Source organism: Hyperoodon ampullatus (assembly GCF_949752795.1).
Source record: "Hyperoodon ampullatus genome assembly, chromosome: 2".
Classification (NCBI taxonomy): Eukaryota; Metazoa; Chordata; class Mammalia; order Artiodactyla; family Ziphiidae; genus Hyperoodon; species Hyperoodon ampullatus.
This window is the reverse complement of record NC_136915.1, coordinates 98,292,668-98,315,643: the sequence shown is the minus strand read 5'-3', so window position 1 is coordinate 98,315,643 and position 22,976 is coordinate 98,292,668. Positions and strand designations below refer to the sequence as shown.

General features: G+C 39.4%; 1 protein-coding gene across 1 annotated transcript; it reads left to right on the top strand.

The window, feature by feature from the left end:
- Positions 1–2,102: 2,102 nt before the first annotated feature.
- Positions 2,103–22,459, top strand: SLC16A4 (solute carrier family 16 member 4; the record flags this gene model as incomplete). The annotated part of the gene is made up of 8 exons (XM_079696590.1): positions 2,103–2,189; positions 6,419–6,551; positions 7,275–7,418; positions 7,594–7,755; positions 9,041–9,556; positions 11,488–11,699; positions 12,761–12,854; positions 22,299–22,459. 8 exons carry the CDS (start codon positions 2,103–2,105, stop codon positions 22,457–22,459), a joined length of 1,509 nt encoding a protein of 502 aa, XP_079552716.1.
- Positions 22,460–22,976: the final 517 nt, after the last annotated feature.

The window sequence follows — 22,976 nt, the reverse complement described above, 5'->3', positions numbered from 1 at the left end:
GTTTAAGTCCAACCCAGTCTGACCCCAGACCCAGGCTGACTCCAACCAGTTTCTGGACCCAGTCTGGAAAAAGAAAGGCTCAACTAAAGTCTGACAGTTCATACTGCAAAAGCTGTGGAGCTGGGGTGGGAGAGGGACTTACCCACACCTCCAGAGGCAGCTAGAAACCAGCAAGCCAATGGGCTCTGCAGATACCTACCTCTGGCTGCTCGGGGTCTCCTTCCTTTGTTCCCTCTTCTGACACCAGAACTGTTAAAAGACAAACTGAGGCATATTAAAAATTTTAAGAGTTTATTTGAACAAAAATGGATTCAAACCGGGCAGTGTCAAACTGGAAGACGTTAGGAGCGCTCCACCAACGGGAGCTCAGGGAGAGGCTTTTATAGAGAGAAAGGAGAAGCGAAGCAAGGAAGTCATTAATGGGCCACAGCTTAATTCCTGACTGGCTGTTTGTGATTGGTCATCCTTAGGTTTCCATTTCATAACCCTGTTTCGATTTTGGTTTGCTGACATAGGCCAACTTGGCATTAGAGCCACCTTAGTGTGACGGCCTCCAGGTTTAATCAACAACAGTTACCCAAAGGATTTTCTACTTGGTTTACTCTGATGCTTGCTTTTGGGTGGAGGGAGGGCCTAAGATGATGTCAAATTACAGTCTTTCCTCCTCCCCTCAGGAAGTAAAGTCCACTGGCAGGAGTGCCTAAATTGGCTCTAACCCTGGGCTCTCACAATGCTTGCTTGTTTTCACAGGGCAGAAGAATGAAACGCCTTAGAAAAAGAGCAACATTCTGGAAAATTGTATAGTTTCTTTTCTTCCCAGATTGTCTCAAGTCTGTGGAGGATTCCCTTGCTACACCACATCAAAGGTAGGATGAAAATGGGACTGTGTGTTGGGGTTGGTCCTCTATGTTTTGAACAACCGGCATCTCTCTCTGCGCGGCCTGCTCACCAGACAGACGGCCATATCACACACCGTGCCAGCAGATTCTCCTTCCCAGGAAGAAACAGCCTGCCTGCCTACCTGCCGGTGGCAAATAAAGAATGCCGCCCTCTCTCTCAGAATATTTACATTTTCTCTTTGCTTTTTCTATATATATATATTTATTTTACTGAACCACTTGTGAGAAGGTAGCAGACTCTATGACACTTCACTCCTGAGCTTCTTAGCACACACCTCCTAAGAACAAGCACATTCTTTGGCAGAACCACGAGACCACCATCACCCCCAAGAGATCTAACCTGGTCTGCTATACAGTCCTCATTCCAATTTCCCCAACGCAGCTCCTAAAGTCCTTTCCAACTTTTTTCTGGCCTGGGATCCTTTCGAGGAACAGTCAGTGCATGCTGTTGTCATGTCTATTTAGTCCATTAGAATATTTTCATTTTAGCAAGTGCTGTGAAAGGGAATTTCCAAACCTGAAGTTCCCCATCCCTTTTTTATTTCTCTAAAGTCAAGAGCTTACCCAGAGGACAAGAGGGTGGTGCACAGCTTGCCCTAGGATTTGGTTTGCAGACCTGGGGGGAGAATAGTGCAAGGAATGGCCACTCCACAATCAGTGAGGTCAGGCTTTGCGATCAACTCTTTTGCTATTCCTGCCTGAAGTGAACTGAGTGGTCATCTTTCAGAGGCCATTCAAACTGGTGGAAGAGAGATTTCTGTGGTGGCTTTGATGTCCCTCACATCACAGCCTTTTGTTATCTTTTTCTCATTTCTCCCATGGTTCTGCCTGGATCATGATTATGGAATAAACGAGGATAAGGGGACAGTCTAGTCGGGCAGACTTTATATGTAACTAAGGACATACTCCAAGAGAACTATCAGCTCCCTGTGGACTTCCAGGGGAAGCCAGGCAGCAGACTTCCACAAAAATCCCCCAAATGGTATAAAGCCCTGCTTGTATTTTTGAGGTTGAGATCAGAGAGCCTATAAACTCCAGAGAGTCTGTAAACTTTAGAAATGAGGAGAAGTCATCTATTTTTAGAGGTAGGCTGAAAAAAAATTGCAGTACAAGTGGAAATAAAAGTTGACATTTTGTCAACTCAGTCAACTCTGTCTTGGATTCGTCACAGGGATCTTCTGCATTTAAAACAAACGAAGCATCATGCTGAAGAGGGAGGGGAAGGTCCGACCCTACACGAAAACCCTGGATGGAGGTTGGGGATGGATGGTTGTGTTTCATTTCTTCCTGGTAAGAATTTACTTTCCCTTTGCTACTGCCTGAAAGAAGGCTCCCTGAGAAAGGCTCAGAGCAGACTAAGATCACTTATGAAATCCTTGACATTTGAATGGAAAGGGGGTTACAGCAAGGCCAGGAACTGCCAATGAACCCAACAGAAAGCTGAAAATGTCCTCCTTGAGTTAAAGCAGAAGGATTCCACCCTGTCTCCTACCCCTCCTTAAACCTACAGAGTGCTCCGGTTCCCATCAGCAGCTCTGCCCTGGCTGCATGGCAATTAGGATTTGGGGACAATCGTACATTTAACCATCCCAGAAGTAGCACTGGAAACTGCTAAAAAGTGCTTTTGCAGGGGTGGGTGGGGAGGGGGTTCCCCAGCTCAGCCCAGCATAGACGTAACCCTGCTGGAAGCAACCTCCGTCTCTCCTACGGGGCAGGGACTTTTCTTCTGTTCTGCCTGCTGTCCACTTCCCAACCCATCCCTGCCAACCATAACTTATGCTAGAGTTAGGCCCAGTGTATATTTCTGACATGTCTAGAAAGGGAGAGAATGATGTGGATTCTGAAACTGGAGCCTGATTTTTCTCCTTCATCCATAAGCAGCTGGACTCCGCACTCTGTTTTTTAATTAACTTCTTTCCTTCATCCTCCCAGAAGCTCTTGGGGTCGTTATGTGAGACAGTGGTGATGTGAATCAGCATGCTCACTCTGATGGGATTGGTGAATCCCATCACAGCTATATCCCAAACAACCCTGAGAATGGCACCAGCTCCCCAATTCCTCTTAAGTGTTCCCAAGTAAGTTAACTTTGAGATGTAGTCACAAAGATACCCTTCCCTCCTGATCCTCCTCCCCAGCCCAGCCCTATAGTAAGAAGCTCCCAGGGAAGGGAGTGCAGGTCCTGGTGACTACTAACTACCCTGAAGCCCACAATGTAGAAATACCACACCTCCTCCCTTATGACAGAGAAGCGGAAAGAAGTCCTCAGCCAGGATATACATAATACAAAACTCCAAACCACAGGACTATTTGTTAAACATTAGCTTCATTACCAAAGAATGTGGAATCTCTTTTTTTTCCTCCCAGAAGTGTTACTAAAAAGGAAACTAAGGACACCCTGAGTCTGAGAGCCTTCCTGTGACTGGGCCACCTCCCCACATCACAGGCTTTGCATAACTGGCATTGTTGGTGAGGATCTCTAATTCTCCCACCTTTCTCCCCAATAACCACCCTTCCTTTTCCTGTATTATCCTCTGAGGATAGGAAGTTATTTGACCAATTTAGTTGCTGGTAAGAAAAGTTGTCTAACAACCAGATTAATAAACAATGTCCCACTTTTTTGGGTGTGATGCTACTTATAAAATCACACACACAAAAAAAACATTTTGGGTCCTCAAAATGTTAACAGTTAACTCAGGCCAATCACCCACAGCGGTAATGTGGGTACTTAAGATGACGATGCTTTTGCGTCTGCATAAGTTACAAGTCTACTTTTCTATAATAGATGAGCTCCTGAAAAGGTGAGTGAAAAACCCAATAACAACATGTTCTTCAGGAGCTCCCTACTTTTTTAAAAAAAATGACTCATTCTAACTTACCATACTTTATAACTACATATTTGCATGATTGTTTTCTGTATTCAGCCTGTGTCCCAGGACTGAATGTTCCATGAGCACAGGGGCCATGTCTGTTTGCTCACCACTGTAAGCCCTAGTAAATAGCCTAGAACACAGTAGGCACTCAATAAATACCTGTTGACAGATAGGAGGATGGATGGATGGATGATGGGGTAAGCCCATGTACAGTGTCTGATGTGGACTCTGGAACAGGACTGAAACCCATCAACCTTGGTCCAAAACATGAGATGAAATAGTATAATATAGATTTATCTAGTCTGCTTAGTTAACTAAGGGAATATCTGGACCTTGGGGAAAAGATTTTTAATAGTTCTGAGTCAAAACAGAAACAAAGTTGGAAGGTTACAAGTTAAGGGAGGGAGGCAGGGTGGCTACAAAGGCTATGTCCTTGGTCTTTTTGGTATACACAGTGGAAGGCACAGACCCAGTTATTAGAGACAAGTCATATCCACTTACAGCTGCTATGCCCAGACACCAAGGAAAGACCAGAGAGAAGGGGACCAGTAGCTAGCCAAACTCAGATGGCTAAGAACATAGAGGCCAGCATCGTGTAGATGCCAGCACAGAACCCATGTTCATAGAAAAAGAGGAAGGGTAATTTTACAGAATGACGCCTCATTGTCACATTCCCTGCTCATGAGAGGAGGCAATCACCGCCCTGTATTTTAAATTGAAAGAAACAAGTCTGGGTCATTTAAGGTTCATGTATATTCTTTAGCCTCATTTCCTGATAGAGGTGCCTTTGAGGCACGTTATGATTACAAAGTGCTTGAGAAAATGCTTTTTTCATTTTTGAGTATATTCCTGGTGTCCATAGCATTGTTCACTCTAAATAAGGAAAGTCTTGTAGCTTCTATCAAATCAGAATGGGAAAAAATACATTAAGGGACTTCCTCCTCACCACCCCATCTTTGCAACCTTGGAGCACCACCACTGATTCCTAGTCCCTTACTCCAGACAAGAAATAATACTAGTCTGAAGTAAGAGTCTAGCGGAAAGGATGGAGGGGAAGGCCTTGGTTATTTTATTCAGTAGGTAGAGGCTGAGGGAAGGAGGTTCCTAAGTGGAGGCAGGTCTCTGATTTGGGTGAGTGGGTGGATGGTACCAATCAAGAGAAATGAAAAGGAAGAGTAGGCATGGGATAAGAGAAAGATGAGTTTAGTTTTGGATAAGTTAACCTGAGTTAGAAAGATATGGTAGACATTAATATGAGTCTCGAGCTCTTGGGAAAGCAGAATGGTTACACATGATAACAAAAACATAGTTAATAGTTTGAGTATTAAGTGCTAAGTATTACTTTACCAGAATTTTCTCATTCTTCACAGTCCTATGAGCTAGGTGACATTTACTTTACCTCTACTTTATAAAAGAGGAAGCTTAACTTCCGTGGTTTGCCCAAGGTCACACCCCTAATAGGAAGCAGAGCCAGGATTCTGGCCGAGGCAGGCTGACTGCAGATGGAACACAGTATTCACAACTACACCATGAGTTCAAGGGTGGTAATTAAAACCTTGAGATATAATGGTTGTCTATGGGGCAGGTATAAAGTGAGATGACTGCAGAACCACAGGGGGAAATATTTACCAGGTGAACAGAGAAAGAATCAGTGAAAAGGAACCCAGGATCTGTGGTCCTTCCACAATGCATAGACAACTTGAAAGCAGAGAAAGTGGCCTTGAAACACCAAGGCCACTGAAAAAAAAGGAAAGGGGCCACTAGGAAGCCCCTGGAGACAAGAGTGAGTACATGTGGCTCCTGGGCTTTGACTGACTGCAGAGCCTGTCTAGGCCTCCCTTCTAGTTCCCCTCAGAACCTTGCTCCTCACTGCCCTGCTTCTAATCAGAATTCCAAGAAACAAATGCTGGTACTCCACTGAAAGAAAACCTGACCTCAAAAGAGGAGCTCCCCCTAGTGGAAGGAAGGAGGGTGGTGCAGGCAAAAGGGTTAGATGGGACAGAAAAAAAGGGTGAGGCACATGACCCAACCGTAAGGTGACCATATATCCTCATTACCCTTGCTGCCCAGGCATCAATTAATAGCGCTACTTTTCACTCTCAAAGAGCTTCAACTGGGTGATAAATTATCACGGTTGCCGTATTTATATACCAGGTGAGGGAGGGTACTCAGCTCAAAAGCAGAGTTAAAGCAAAGCTAACCTAAGGACTGACAGAACAATTCTTTTGGACCAACACACATCTCTCACAAAGGTAACTGGAATTAGCTGTTTTTAACAGATGCTACTGTAACAGGATGGTATAGTGGTTGGTCTGGAGTCAGTCTATCTAGGTTCAAGTCTTAGCTCCAGCATTCCCATCTTGAGCAACTTTTAAGCTAAATCCCAATTTCCTGAATTTCTAATACAATATTGACACACCTATTCCATGCCTTTGTAATGAGAATTAAATGAGATGCTTTCATGTAAAGTGATTAGACACTCTAAGTGGACAACCTGCCCCCAAAATATAAAATGTTACAAAGAGGAACTGGCAAACAAACTGGTAAAATACAGGTGACACAGAGAATCAGAGCCTCCAGCAGTTCCAACCTCCCCTGTAATGGCTTACTCACCACCTGACTTGGACTCTTTGGTCTGCTTTGATTTAGGTAAATGTATTCGTGATGGGGATGACCAAGACTTTTGCAATTTTCTTTGTGGTTTTTCAAGAAGAGTTTGAAGGCACCTCAGAGCAAACTGGTTGGATTGGATCCATCATGTCATCACTTCGTTTTTCTGCAGGTATAAAGCCATCAATAAGCTTGCTATCCAAGGAAAAGGACCACCAAAGGGCAATTCCAAGAAGACTCATCTGTCAGTCAATCAAGACTGAAGCTTTGCTAAAACTCAGGTTCATTTATCAATATGTAAAGTTGAGAAAAGGACTTGCAGTGTTTAGCCTCCGCTTGACTTGGACAAACTAGAAAAATTAGTGCTTAAACAAAGAAAGGTGAAGAATCCAACTATTTAATTCCATGATTCAATTTTCATGCCTTGTTTCTTTCAACAGTGTCTTAATATAGGTTCAGTGAGCCAGTCTCAACTGGAATGTCGACCATAAAGCTCTGACCATAAAGCTCTAAAAGACAGAACCAATTCCTCTTCCTTTAGTTCTAGTTGGAGCTAGAACATGGTGTAGATAAATAACTGAACTTTGTTCTAGTCATAGGTCACTAGAGGCAACCTTTTTTTGCAGAGGTCTCATAATGTATTTTCACCAAGCTTCCTTTCCAAACCTGCTTATTTACAATCTTTTCTTTAAAACAAACAAAAAACAACAAAACTTCTTCCTAAAAGCAAAATAGTGTGGGGCTGGGAATATTAAGAAACTCAATACAGACACCTTTTTGAAGGATACACAAATGTAGAGTCCTCTTATTTCCCTTCAGTTGCCCATTTAAACTGCACACCAGAAGCTAAGGGATGCCAGAGCACATTTAACTAGCATTTGTTTCTTTTCCCAAGGTCCCCTAGTTGCTGTTATTTGTGACATAATTGGAGAGAAAACTGCCTCCATTCTTGGGGCTTTCCTTGTTACTGGTGGATATCTGATCAGCAGCTGGGCTACAAGCATTCCCTTTCTTTGTGTGACTATGGGATTTTTACCTGGTGAGTCCATTGTAAAAGTTAAGACTTAAAAAAAAATGGAAGCAGGAACCTTCCCTTTTACTCTCCATGAGTTCAAAAGGCCTACTTATATTATCTCAGGTCCAGGAGAATATCTTGTCCAGTACCAAGCCACTTAATGTGAAAGTGATTCCAAGCTATTATGTTTTTCTTTTAGGTTTGGGTTCTGCTTTCTTGTACCAAGTCGCTGCTGTGGTCACTACCAAATACTTCAAAAAACGATTAGCTCTTTCTACAGCTATTGCCCGTTCAGGGATGGGACTGACATTTCTGTTAGCGCCTTTCACAAAAGTCCTGATAGATCTATATGACTGGACAGGTGAGTCATTCTAAGTTTCTGAACCATCAACTCTGTAAGATTTAATGTTGAGCCCTCTCTCTGATGACTACAGAGGAAGTGAGCATGATTCTAAAGTAAAGTATTCTTCCTTGGAGAATATATGGCAAAAGAGACTCTGAACTACTTGCAGGCTTTGCCCACCACGCAGGCAACTCAGAGTTCACCATAGAGTTCAAGTCTGAGGGGATGGAGGGCAATCTATGCGGCTGGGGAAACACACCTTTGCAGGGAAAGCGGTACTCCTGGGGAAATAAGGATCCTCTACTCAAAGCATTCTCTTCAAATTTTCTCTTTAAGAAAAAAATCTGCATTTTAAAAAAAGTCTCCTCCATCAGATTCACTAAAATAGATGGAAAAAAATTGAGTGAAAAGAGGATTATGTTCCTTAATACTTAATCTTTTATATACTGTCAACTATAAATTTTCACAAATGAATAAAAACCATTCACTCCACAATTTTCTTCATACCTGAGATAAAACATTTGGATTAAAATAACCTCAAAGTATTGGGGGAAAAAAATCTATGTATATATACATATACATGAATATATAAGCCTATTCCTATCTACAGAGCAGTTTTGTTGAACTTTTCCTTTCCTGATTAAAAAAACCACCAGTAGTCTCATGGTGAACAAGACCAGCTGACAAATCCGTAAGACAGGATAGCAGAACCTACAGCTAATTCTATCTCTAGAAGCAACACACCCAAGTCACAGCTTTGGTCAGGACATGCTGAAGTCAAGCAACTATTCAGCTTCAAAGGCAACACTGGCATGTCTTCTTTCGAGGAAATTTAAAACATCACAGGATGACAGGCTATCTCCTCTTCTAAGGCAGTTTCCAAATGATTCCCGTTACCTAATTCTGTATTTTCTGTACCTAAGTCTACACCCTCACTTCAGGATATTTAAAACACATTGTAATTTTCTAACATTTGAAATGACTTCCCCCCACCCCAAACCATTTTTTTCCTTTAGCACAAATAACTCTCCTTCCATGCCCCCTAGTGGCACAGCTTTCCCCTTTTCCATCTCCAAGGACTCCCTGTTTTCACAAGGATACAGCAGTGTGTACGGCTAACAGTTAAGTCAATGAATTTAAATACTTTCAGCTAAATACAAGGACAAAGCAGGGTTTTCAGGAATTATTGCACTATGATTGAATATTTAGTGGTGGGGCCTCTTCTGAGCCTAAGCATATAGAGTATTGTGAAATGAGAGAGGTAATTTTTAGCTTAACTTCTCAATTTCTCTCTCCTGTTTAGGTGCCCTTATATTATTTGGAGCAATCACATTGCATTTGGTGCCTTCTAGTATGCTCTTGAGACCCACCCATATCAAAAGCGAGAGCAATTCCGATATTAAAGATAAAAGTAGCAGTTTTTCTGCAAGTGGTCCAGAGGCAGCGTGTGGGACAGAAACATCATGCTGCAATGAGATACAAGAGTCTGCCATCAGGGACAATACTATGCAGGATGGACAACCTGGTATAAGTTTAACAGTCTCACAAAATCAAAATGAAGAGTTCAACAATGAACCTAACAGGAACAGACTCTTCCGAAAAACTAATGAAGAAAGTTATGGGAATAAGAGTATTTTGTGGAGCTGCAAACAAAAACTCTTTGATTTTTCTCTTCTTAAGAATCCTTTTTTCTACATATTTACATGGTCTTTTCTCCTCAGTCAGTTGGCATATTTCATCCCTACCTTTCACCTGGTAGCCAGAGCCAAAACACTGGGGATTAATATCATGGATGCCTCCTACCTCGTTTCTGTAGCTGGTAAGAAAGTCTACTTCAACCTCACCCTCAAAAGGAGAAATGAACTTAATTTTACAAAAATTTATTAAATTTTATTTTTAAAAAGCTTAAGAAGGATATTTTTTTTTTTTTTTTTTTTAAAGGAGTTCTGGGAAGGCCAGAAAAGCAAGTTTTTTGAGGCTGGTGGGAACAGCAGGACTTTCCCTCCAACCTGTCACTGCATCTTGCACACAGGCTCTTCCCTACCAGACAGCGGACCCCAAAGCAAGTCTTATTTTCATGTCAGTATCTAAGTATTTGTTGGATACCGAACTTTAGAAACCTGGTGCTCAGTGACAACTGCCATTTTAGCAAGCAAAAACAATCCTAGGTAGGCTGCACAGTGCAGTGGTTGAAAGGATTGGTTCTGGAGCTAGACTTTCCAGGTTCAATCTTTTGCAGTGTATGACAGTGTGACCTTGGGCAAGTTACTTGCCTTCTCTGTGTCTCAATTTCCTTGTGTGTAATATATGAATAATAGCATCTACTCTCAGAAGGTGATTAGGATTAAGCAAGTAATGCATGTAGAGTTCAGTATAGTACCTGAACTACTGTAAGCATTCAATAATGTTCTAGTAGTATTTGTAGCTAAAAATTTTTCCCCCTTTAACTCAAAGTAAGAGGATAAGATAAATAAGCATACTAAGGCTAGTTCATTAATGGGTAGGCTGACATTTAAAATGAACTAGGATGAAAAAAACAATCATTTTAGTTGAGTACTTATAAAAATGTATGGAAACAGAATGCTTGATCTAGAAGATATGGATTCTTTCAACTGACAAAATAGGGAGTCTAAAAAAATGAAAATGAATGAAATAGAACTGGTTTGCTCTATCTGGAAATTCTCAGTAGCTCAACATTAACTTTTCTCTTGCTAATTTCTGGTAAAGACTATTTACCAAGCTCTTGCAAAACTGATTGCACCCCATTTCCAACTGCTTCAGTCAAATAAAACTTGTGTACACAAGAAAAAGATACATAGCTAAACTGACTTTTTTTCCACTAAAGTGTCTGGTAGTATCAATTTAGATCAGATTAGGGCTTTACAGCAGGACCAAAGAACGTAATAAAGTTTCAATACGTAATCTAGGAAATAACTGTAAAAATAGATATAGAGATGGTAGTATGAATTTTTAATTCCTTTTTGTGGAGCAATTTATGTTTAAACCATAGGAAGAATTTTAAGTATAAAACAACTGCAGCTCATGCTCCTCTTGGTGAAAATCTCTTTCAGTATTTAACTGCTATATTAACATATAATAGGATAAAGGATAAGAATGTTCTGTTACCATAAAACTAAGTGAAAAATGTTATTCTTAAATTTTATTCAAGTTACACCATAGTTCCAGTGTTCAAGAGATGATCTCCCATTTCCAGACTTTCTACATATTTTCAAGTTAAGCATAATAGCCTTTGGACTTAATTACCAAAACCTCATATACAATTATGAGTCTCAACATCTGTTTTTTTTCTTCACCATAAGACTTTATTATTTATACTCCAGTCATCCACCATATAACTTCCCAAGGACACTAACCTGTGGGTTTACTAATCTTCAAGAAATCTCACTTCCTCACCTCTTCAAGGGAGGCCTACTGAGCCCAGCGTTCTCTATAACCTGGTATTCCCAGTTTGGTGGTATGAGTTTCCCAAAAACAATCAGAAAAAACAACTGGTGAGTCCTCTACCCAACTCTGAAGGAGGCTATTTGGTATTTTATTGATGTGTCTGGAATAGGTAAGTAAATGAAAGAATCTACTGATAGACAAATGGAACCGTTTTTTTTCCCTTATGTCCCAGCCTCAGGATGAAGTCATATTACTTAAGAAAAGATGCCTTATGCATTTACAGTTTTCAAAGGGGCTAGGAAAATGGAATTAAGATTTCATAAGACCTTTTCAATATTGTTCCAGGTATCATTGAGACAGTCAGTCAGATTATCTCCGGATGGGTTGCTGATCGTAACTGGATCAAGAAGTATCATTACCACAAGTCTTACCTCATCCTCTGCGGCATCACTAACCTGCTTGCTCCTTTTGCCACCACATTTCCACTACTTATGACCTATACCATCTTCTTTGCCATTTTCTCCGGTGGTTACCTGGCATTGATACTTCCTGTACTGGTGAGTAGATGCACTCATTAATGCTCTTACACCATTTAGTAAAAGTGTTAACAATCACCTCCCCAAACGAGAAAACATATTTTGGATTAATTTTATAATTAAAAACATACTCAGAAACCTTTTAGCTATATCTTATCCAGCTATTCATCTTACCTTGGGGGGGTGGGGCCGGGGGGTGAGAGGACTATCCACGTGGGACAGGAAAGAAGAGCAAAATAGGGATCAGAAGGATTCCATTTTGCTTATCAATCTCCCAGGTTAGACTTCAGTTCACTTCTTTCCTTCAGCTTCAGAAATTTCTTTGGTTCTAAGACACATCTTGGAAGAGTTCCTTAAAAGAAAAAAGGGCTTCCTGAAAAGCACTGGCTTCTCTCTTGTTGAGAGAAGTTCTGTATACTTTAATAAGCACACTGTGTTTTTAACTCCTCTCCATCTTTACCCCAAATTGACATAAAGTCCTAGACCTGAATGGAACTGAGTTATACAAATACTTCTGGGTTTTTCTTGGAACCCCATGGGTTCTTAGAACTAGGCCCCCAGTGTGCTGCAACAGAATTCCCCCGGAATCTTCTGACCTGATATCAATATTAGCGTAAGTGCTGCAGGATCTTATATGAGGCTTAAGCAAAAAGCAAACTTTCTAAAGCTGAAATCAACTCCTGTGATATCTGATTTCTTATAAACCAATGGTTGGTATTCAGCCATAGGTGGATTCAATAATACCACTGTCAGCTCCAACTGTAAATACCATTTCCTAACAGAGAAGAGCAGTGAGGTTCAGGGGAAAAAAGTATCCCTGAACCAATTAAAAGATTTTTAAAAAGAAACAAAAACCAACGTTCCTTACTAATAAAATGAAAACACTGTCTGCCTACTGAAATTACTATTCCCTATCTGCCTCAGCTCTTTCATAGTATCAGGGTAAAATGCCATCCAAATCACCTCAGAAGTCAACTGTTCACAGTTTCAGATGACATACACAGTATTTGCCCCTCTGTAGGAAAAGGTCTCCACAGAATTTCACCCTCAATATGGCTAACATTGGATTCTAATCCCTGCAGGTTGATCTGTCTGGGAATTCTATGGTACACAGGTTCTTGGGGCTTGCCAGTTTCTTTGCTGGGATGGCTGTCCTTTCTGGACCACCTTTAGCAGGTAACAGCTTACCCACACTCTGAGTAAACTTCAACAGCAATGAAACAAAATGCTGATCCATGATTAATGGCAACACGTAACGACGTTACTGATGATTATCTCTGCTGTTCCTATACCAACTCTCACAACTCCATCACTAATCCAGGAGAATCTGAGGGTTAACTCAACAGATGTGCACTAGGCAGACTCCTACATTCTCTTGGGAGTCTTAGAACAGAGATTGTGTGCATATCTACTTCTCTGGGGAGACAATCCAGAGTTTTATCAGATGCCCAAAGACCTATGATGGTTAAAAACAAAAACAAACAAAAGCTGTCTTGGACTAAAGGCCAGAATCTGTGGAGAGGATATGTGGGGCCACTGGGGAACATTAAATACAAGTAGAGTAAAACTTCAGGGAGTTCTGTTTTTAAGGTAACTTTAAGGCTGAAGCATTGTTTTACATTCACTTTTTACCTATTGGGACATTTTGTGCTTGCTGAACATTTAATCTAAGACTATTAAAAGACTGCCTACTCACACAAATTTCTTTAGGAAACAGACTTAAGCTTTAGTATCTTACACTATAGGTTCTCAATATAGTTGAATTACAAATTAATACAGCATTTCCAATCATCCACAAAAAGGAATTCAGCCTAAAACTTACTTCTGCTTCCCTCAGTCCTGAAGTAAGACAGAAAAAGGGTCTGATCTTGTCCCACTATCATTTTTTTAACTAAGTTTTATAATGACGTTAGATTTGCACCTCTATAAACGTAAGACATAAAGGCAAATATCAAAAGTATAAAAACTTAATAAAAGAAATTATTACTGAAGGTACAACAATGTACCACTATCTGAGTTTCAATTTAGGTATACCTATCTAAAGGAAAAAATTACACAAATACACAACTAAGTCCTTATTTGCATTTATGAACACACCTCGTCCCATGAGCTCTAACTCAGCCAATACTTCGTAACTGGAAAACAGGCTAGAATTTCATAGCCCAGAACTGTTATACAGGGAGTGGTAAAAGACCAAGCACCAGAGGTGGCTAGAGCTACTCTATGGCTAGTATCCAGGTCAGTGAAATACAGAGTTCAAATACAGTTTGCTGATGAATTTTTTCAATTTTGACCCTTCTTCACTGGCTGTCCTAACGATGCCTTGGAACTTTTCAAGTCTATTAGGCCGAAAGTGTAGGGAAGTAACAAATACCAGGGTACAGAATATCTTATTCAAATGATGAAGGCAAATAACAAAACTACAATATGTTTAGAGATAAATGTTTTTGTATACATTTAAAAATATTTTAAAAGTTCAATGTATGAGAAGACAAAGCAAGTTTTGTGAGGAGTATTACTTAAAAGGAAAAAGCTATAGATGTATGTGTGGGTCTTGAAACCAATTTGTTGGTCATGATCTTTAAAATTTTCTTTTTAATAAAAAAGGACCACGAGCAGATTAGAAATCAGAGTGCATCACTTTATTGTGAAACTTATTTCACACGCACACACACCTATGTAACAGAAAACATATGTGATGTAAAACACATTTCTTACTATTAGTGAGTCAAAAAAAAAAAGTTACAAGCCTTTTATTACCCAATGTCCATGATACCCTAGCACTGTATGTGAGGATAAAGACAGAGCTCATGGTAGAATTTTTACCTACTAACTCTGAAAATATTATTTAGGCAATCATAAATTTTTTAAGTTCTACAAAAAAGTCAAAGGAAGTGATAAGGCTATTGCTGAAAGCTTAAGTATAGGTTTTTAGTCTGGGAGTTGCTCAGAGTATCTTAAACAAGATTATGATAATAATATATAATTCAGTTAAGTTGCCTGCTCTGTACCATGGTCTCTCATTGACTACAATGTAGTGCTAGGCTTCTTGCTGAAGGGAGACTTCGGGAGAGCCCTTGCTGTAGGTCCTTGCTCTGTGAAGTGACAAGAGGGTTTTACAAAGGCCATTAGATTTGTTCCTAACTTCTGACTCCAGCAGCAACTAGTAAAGAACGTCAGAAATACTGAGTTACAGATCCATTCAACCGTCAACTGGTACAGGCAAGTTACGTTACTGTCTTTAGCTTTAACTAAATCGAAAGGCTTACTGGTTATAAAATATTAAATTCTAAACCAAACTTAGATCTTCCGAACTGTATGAGATCCTCATTTTTTACTTACCTAGACTTGTTATTACCAAATTATAAAAGTTGAAATTCCTATAAAAGATTACAGGCATTTAAAATGAGGAATCTAGCAAACAGTAAAATGTTTCACAATAGTCCTCAGTCAAAAGACTAGTTAAGGGCTTCCCTGGTAGCGCAGTGGTTGAGAGTCCGCCTGCCGACGCAGGGGACACGGGTTCGTGCCCCGGTCCGGGAAGATCCCACATGCCGCGGAGCGGCTGGGCCCGTGAGCCATGGCCGCTGAGCCTGCACGTCCGGAGCCTGTGCTCCACAACGGGAGAGGCCACAATAGTGAGAGGCCCGCGTACCACCAAAAAAAAAAAAAAAGACTAGTTAAAAATGGTACATGAATAATAATTTTCTCCTTCCTGTATGGAAATGAAAAAGAAAAACAAATTAGTTCTATACAGCATATTTTAAAAATTCAAGGAAAGGGGAAAATAAAGCATAGGAAACCCAAGGAATCATATAACTGAGATTTTTTAAAGTTACTTTTTTCTTTAAAAAAACATAAATAGAGCATATGGTCAAGAAAATTATTTATACATCTTTTGTAATGGTGATTATGATAAGAAATATAGTGGCAACAAAATTCTTCATCAGATCTCGGTTAAAATTGACAGGGATTGAAATAAATAATAGTTTAAAAATTATCCCCCCGCCTCCCCACAAGCGACCACCCTGCCCGCTCCACCCCATAGCCCTCCCTATTCTTGCCAATACTCAGCAACAAATTCAATTTTAGTTAATAATATGGCCTGCTTCAGACTGGATCAGTTTTGGGGTTGTTCTAGTTTCCTGACCTAGGTAGGTGGTCAGTAGACCCAAGGGTAGGCCAAATGTCACTGTTCATCCAAACCCAAATGCTGTTTTTTGCTGGTAGATGGCATCCAGAACTAAACACTGACACCATGATGGAAGCCTTGGAAGGTTGTGGAAAAATAAAAAGTATTAATATTTTTAAAACTTAATATACATTTCTAATAGATCCCTGTTAACAAAAGTTCACCTGCAAAAAGCAATCTAAATACAAAAATAGTGCCTTGGGCAAAAAAAGCAAGTATATAATCATATTCTCCAATGTACAAGACAGATATAAGTTACTTATGTGAAATTCTTAGTCTTGTACCCGAGGTATTTGACGTATGAGCTCAAAATTCTAAGGGCTATTCAGTTTCATTTAAAAATAAAACCACCAACAACCCATATCAGCTGCCTATGAAACAAAACCACCGAATGTAGTTACCCTCTCTTCCACATACACCCCCCTTTCCCAACTGATGAGTGCATATATTATGCTAATATTTATTTTAATATAAAAAATTTAAATCACCAATCTCTGAAAACTCCCTTAAAATGCCATAAATAATTTTGTTTTTGTTTTCACCACCGAAAATTTATTTTCCATCCATACAGGTGATTTCCCTTATCCATTTAGCCCTCCCTCCTGCCCCTGCCCCTCTGATAACAACTACTCTGTTCTCTGTATCTACATGTTTGTTTGGTTTGGTTTGTTCATTTATTTTGTTTTTGTTTGGTTCACAAATAATTAGTTGATTATAACTCAGTATTCATTCAATAATTATTAATCAACTTATTAGCACAGAACTCTACTAGCTGCCACATGGACACAGAGAAGACAAAATTATTTGTTCAATGTTCTTTCATACCTTATTGGATCATGGTATAGCATTCACTCTGTCAGCCACATACACTGCTTAACATTAGGACTTAGTCTAAAATGTCTAAAACTGAGAATTGTTAGAATTTGCATTCTTCTTCCACTTCATTAATTGAAAATTTGGTTGAGCCACTGTAACCCATGTCTCCATTTTCTTACCTTTAAATGAAGGCACCCTAAGCTTTGGTATAATAAAAATGACCTTAAAATATAGTAAAGCTTCACTCAATCAAGCAGATATTTCACAAAAATAATTTTTTTCAATAAACTCAAGGAAAGTTATTTCTAATGCCAAATAACTATAAGTTGATTGTATTCCAGAATAAGCTAAAGGTAACTAGTTCCTAAAGAAGAAGTACATCTCTCTCTTGCTATTTTTATTCAACCTCACAATTCATCAGAAACACCATGGAGCAAAACTGGTAATTTTGCATTAACTCTTTTTCCAAGTTTTTTTCTTTTTTATAAATTTATTTATTTAGTTTTATTTATTTTTGGCTGAGAGGGGTCTTCATTGCTGCACATGGGCTTTCTCTAGTTGCAGCAAGCAGGGGCTACTCTTAGCTGCGGTGTGCGGGCTTCTCATTCTCTTGTTGCGGAGCATGGGCTCTGGGCACGCGGGCTTCAGTAGTTGTGGCACGCAGGCACAGTAGTTGTGGCTTGCGGGCTCTAGAGTGCAGGCTCAGTAGTTGTGGCGCATGGGCTTAGTTGCTCCACGGCATGAGGGATCAGGGATCTTCCCGGACCAGGGCTCGAACCCGTGTCCCCTGCATTGGCAGGCGGATTCTTAACCACTGCGCCACCAGGGAAGTCCTGCATTAACTCTTTATCTGCGTTTTACAAGAAAAGACAATGGCTAAAATGGAAATTCATCCATCTAAGCTTGTCTCTGTCCCATTAACACAGACAAGTTCATCTCCTCATGAAATGACAGGTCATTTCCTATCTCTATTCCATCCTCATTTCAGATACAATGTTAAACAAATAATCCACCCAGTCCTCACTCCACCTTTTATCAACCATGCCCTCTACAGTTTTATTAGTCATCTTGGCCTATCAGTTGAGAATTTCTCTACGGCCTGAAATTTTATTTGGAAAACAAACACACAAGCAACTCAACCTTTTGGTCTGCTATAAATCCATTTTGGAGATTGGGAATATGGGGGACAAGTGAGAAGGCAGAACAAAGTACTCTGTCCTTTAAATCCTGAGGAATATATTATACCCTGAAGAGGCAAGAGGAAACAATGGAAATCATTTCTTTATCCAGTGGTTATTTTCCCCATAAGCAACAAACCCCACAGAATTTTACTTTGATACAGCATTCCTAGGATTAATGAATCCCTACAAAAGCATCCAAAATAAATTCCAAATAGCTCTCTATTGTGGTTTAAAAAGGAGAGGGGGGAGGTAGTCCTTCCCTTTCAAGGCCAAGGAATCAAGTTTCAAAATCCTAACACAGTCCACAATCCTCTTAATAAAACTTACAACACAGAGCCAATACTTATAGCACTACCAGTAAATCTTATGGCAAATTTCTATCATGAGGCCTTTAGAGAGTTCCTGTCTTAAAAGGCACTGAGGTTTATATTTGCTAAACCATGTTTCCCAAGATTTTTCCCTTCATGGCACATACGGGGAATATTTGTACAGCACACCCAAAGTAAAATGACAAGGCTGCTAACAGCCAGCGGGCAGCTCCAGTGACCCCAAGAATGTGAGAAGTTCATTGTCTCTGCACACCTTGGAAGTCTGCCACTATTCTACAGCCTAACAGCTAGAAGCTCTGGTTCAACACTGGCCAGTCACTTACAGAATCCTCAACAACTAATTTGAACTACCATCAAGGAACTTTGGAATTAAGGGCCTTCTAGGGGTATTTCAAATCTTAACAAGATGACCAATAATAAACTTACAGTAGTAATCCTATTGAAAAGGATTCATTACTCAGCTAAAAATCAACTTCTGAGATATCAGATATGAATACTTTTTAGACAAGATGTTAAACTCATTTTTAAACATGTATGGCTTAACCCATAAAATTATATAGACTATCATTTTTAAAATGTTGACATTTAAAAAAATTAATTTAGATTCTATATTAAACATCAAACTTAAAAGATTATTCCAATCCCTTTTTTGTTGACTGTAAGAAAACTGGTTTGCAAAACTGTTTAAGGAAGCTGAGGCCTATCTTCTTAGTTGTTTTAAATTATCACAGGAAACATTATTAGATATTCCTACCCAGAACAAGGGTTACAGCTATAAAGAAGTAATTTGGACAACAACTTTATTGTACGTAAGAATCAACTGGGTGTCACCTAGGAGGAAGTATGCTTAGGAAGCCAATGAATTTGCACAATTAACATGCATCTTAAGCGAATCTGATGCAGGTAGTCTGGAGACACCAAGGAAATGCTTAGAGGGGACTTCAGCTTAGGAAGTCTGTACCAGTAGGCAGCGTACTCCTCAGAATGCTGGCTACATACAGTGTTCCTTAGCATGGAGTGGAGGCTCAGATCCACTACTCGCTTTCCTGGACTGTGGCTGGTATTCTCTGCCACTCACAATGCTTTTGCTATGACCACAAAGAAACCCAGTCTTTTGAATGTCAACTTATGCGTGTATTTCCATTTGAAAATGATTAGAATGCAGTGGCTTCTGAACTACCAACAATAACCCTGAAACTGTTTAGGGCTGAAAGTGCATTTTCATGCTATTATAAAAAAAGTACAAAGACCTAATAAAATCAGATCAAATATACAGTCTTCTTTTTTTTTTTTTTTTTTTGGCCGCACCACGTGGCATGTGGGATCTTAGCTCCCTGACCAGAGATTGAACCCCTGTTCCCTGCAGTGGAAGCGAGGAGTCCTAACCATAGGACTGCCAGCGAATTCCCTATACAGTCTTCTTTTACTTTCAATGGTGGGGAAAGGCTAATTATTCCAACCACGTAGAGATGTTTGGTTAGAGCAGCAAAGCTATGAATTTAACTTACCTAGTAGCCACTTAAATTTAAGCTTGATTATGAAGCTAATAATTTCACAGGACAATTAATTAATAATAGTACAATATAGTCCTGCATCTTACATTTCACCTCATATTTGTTATTATAAATAACGTCTTAAAACTAAATACTCAACTGCACATTATTATCGTACGGAATGGCAATTAGATCTTAGAGACAGAATTTTAAAATATACTAATCTGGGCTTCCCTGGTGGCGCAGTGGTTGAGGGTCCGCCTGCCGATGCAGGGGACGTGGGTTCGTGCCCCAGTCCGGGAAGATCCCACATGCCGTGGCTTGGCTAGGCTCGTGAGCCATGGCCGCTGGGCCTGCGCGTCCAGAGCCTGTGCCCTGCAACGGGAGAGGCCACAACAGTGAGAGGCCCGCGTACCACAAAAATAAATAAATAAATAAATAAATAAAATATACTAATCTGTCAATAATCAAGCATGAATGAGAGAAACAGATTTAAAACAAATTATTTCATTAAACTTTGCATTGGTTATTCCCTGGCAGTCCAGTGGTTAGGACTCAGTGCTCTCACTGCCAGGGGACCAGGTACAATCCCTGGTTGGGGAACTAAGATTCTGCAAGCTGTGCGACAGGACAAAAATAAATAAATAAAAACTTTGCATGGAAATACATGGAAACAGTTCTAAAGCATGCTAAGTAATTCCCTGCCCTGGTAAGAAAATACACTAAATATATCTTAATCTTTCACATTTCAGAAACAACATTCTGACTTTAAGTGTGTGTGAAATGAAAGGCTTATAAGCAGTTTTCTCTTAAACTGTTTTAGTCCCTCCAGGATTTATAAAACAACTCAGTTTCACTATTTTTAGCTTTACCCTCCTGACCTTTTAGCAGCACTATCTACCTCCCTCTCCAAGAGTTTGTAGTCTTTTCCTAGAGTGTTACTTCAAATACCCCTGTCTTGTAATTCACAGGTTATATATAAACTGGTAAATTGCTATACTAAGGGACGAAGGCAAGAATGACAAAGGATAAGGGGTTGCTGCTGCGTTCCACAGTTCCTCCTTCATAGAAATTTCTAGAAAAACTGATAGATTGGTCAACCGTTACTTAGATATCTAAAGGTCAATCAACATAATACAAAGACTTGTCCCAGTCAGTTTCACTATTTTGCTTAACTCCAAGGAACATTTAAATGAGGTCACTGATCAAACAAGTAAAAGCAACTTAAAGTTAGCTGAATTTAAATAAAACATTCCATTCATTCATTACATTGAGAAAAGGAAACAAAAAGCGAATGAAGCAAACAAAAATTGAAAGTCTCTATCAGAGCCAATTAAGAGAATAAAAAGGAGAGGAAATAGAGACATACACAATCAGACAAAAAAAAAAGGGTATACTCTACACATCCAGTGAGAAATCATGTTCCAAGATATAAGTGAAAATCAAAAGATACAATGTAAGCTCCATGCAGACAGATATTTTCATCCATTTTTGTCCATGGGTTTACCCCTAGTAACCAGAACTGTGCTGGCATAGAGTACCAAAATTTTTTAAATAAATGATCAGAATAACATCCTTGACCTAAGGTTTTTCAAGATTTTAAATATAAAAACTTATAAAAGCCACATTGTAAGTTTGCATCTACAAACATAATATGCATACAATAATCTAGAAAAGACTGTGACCCCCCCCCCCAGAGGTCCTGAGCCGCCTTTAGGCAGCCTGAGGTCAAAACTATTTTCATAATAATATTGAGACATTATTTGCCTTTTTTCACAGGGTTGACTTTTGCAATAATGTATAAACGTTGGTGCCTTGCACAAATATTCTTTGCCACCACAAACTCACACTTTAAAAAAAAAAAAAAAGCATTTCACCTACGAAGTTCTAGTATGTGCCATTAGCCAAATGATTTTGAGGACCCTCCCAATTCTTGCTTTAAAAGAGCACTTTGATTTCAGGGGGAATTATCATCATTGTTTAACCCACTTGGCCAAGTAAGTCAGTTCCTTTTCATTTGTTCTCATAACCTCCTGAACCATCCATCCCCTCACAGCCTTTATCGCAGGTGTAATTTACATGGTTAATACCAAATCCCCACTAAACTATATGGTCTATGAGGGCAGGGACCATGTCTGTTTTGGCTCATTATCATATCCTTAACACCTAGCACGTTGCTGGGAACATAGTAAGAATTCAAATGTCTGTTCAGTGAAGGAAAAAAGGATAATAATCAGTCCTCACTTTTTTCTTTGGAAAATAGTAATTCACAATATTTTTCTTCACAAGAATAGTGGTCTTCTAATAAAATTCATTGTAAAATGAAATGGTACGTGTTCCTAATTTTCTCCAACTTCCATTACAAGACTGGAGATGGGCTCTGGGTTCACAATTACTTTTAACCCAAGGTTTAAACCCCTAACTCAGATGGTATTGATTTAACTTCAACAATAGAATATAAGACAGGTAAGCAGCTTGACTAACTTTCTAATGGGTCACAATACAGACTAGTAAGTACAGGAGGCTCCTTCCTTCAAGGAACGGTTCACGTCTGAGAACTACTAATGGAAAGGTTTGCATCACTAACAGAAATCCTTCCTTCCGTATAGGCTGGTTATATGATTATACCCAGACATACACCGGCTCCTTCTACTTCTCGGGCATATGCTATCTCCTCTCTTCAGTTTCCCTTTTCTTTGTACCATTGGCTGAGAGATGGAAAAACAGTCTGACCAGAAAGAGAGAGGACTGCAATCAAATGAGAGCTTAACAAAAGAAAGTCTAAACTAAAAGTCACTGGAAACAAAAGCATGGAAGAAAAGTACCCGCATTTGTAAACTAAGAAGGTGAACCACATAATTTTTTAAGGTTCCTTTTTGCTTTAGCACTCTGAAGAATGTCTAACTGATGGTAAGAAAAGAGTAATAGCAACTTAAATTAAACTGTTAGTATTTAATCAAATAGGCTAAAATTTTAATCAGTTGAAGCAGTTACTTTAGATATTAAATGAAAATCAGAATGTACTGTAATAATAAATTAACCAAACTCTCAGTTGTGCCATGGTAATTCAGTCGCAAAAATGTGTAAAGACAGAAAACCATTTTCCTTCATATAAAGCAGTATTAAACAGAGCCATTGAACTCTGGAATCTGAATGAACATTGAAACATTGTTTAGTGACTGGAAGAGTATACACCCCCCAAATAGTTTATCTTTGCTTCTTAACTAGGGATAATCTTTGTTTTCTTTTCATTATTTTGTTTCTTAAATTTTCTATAATAAACATGT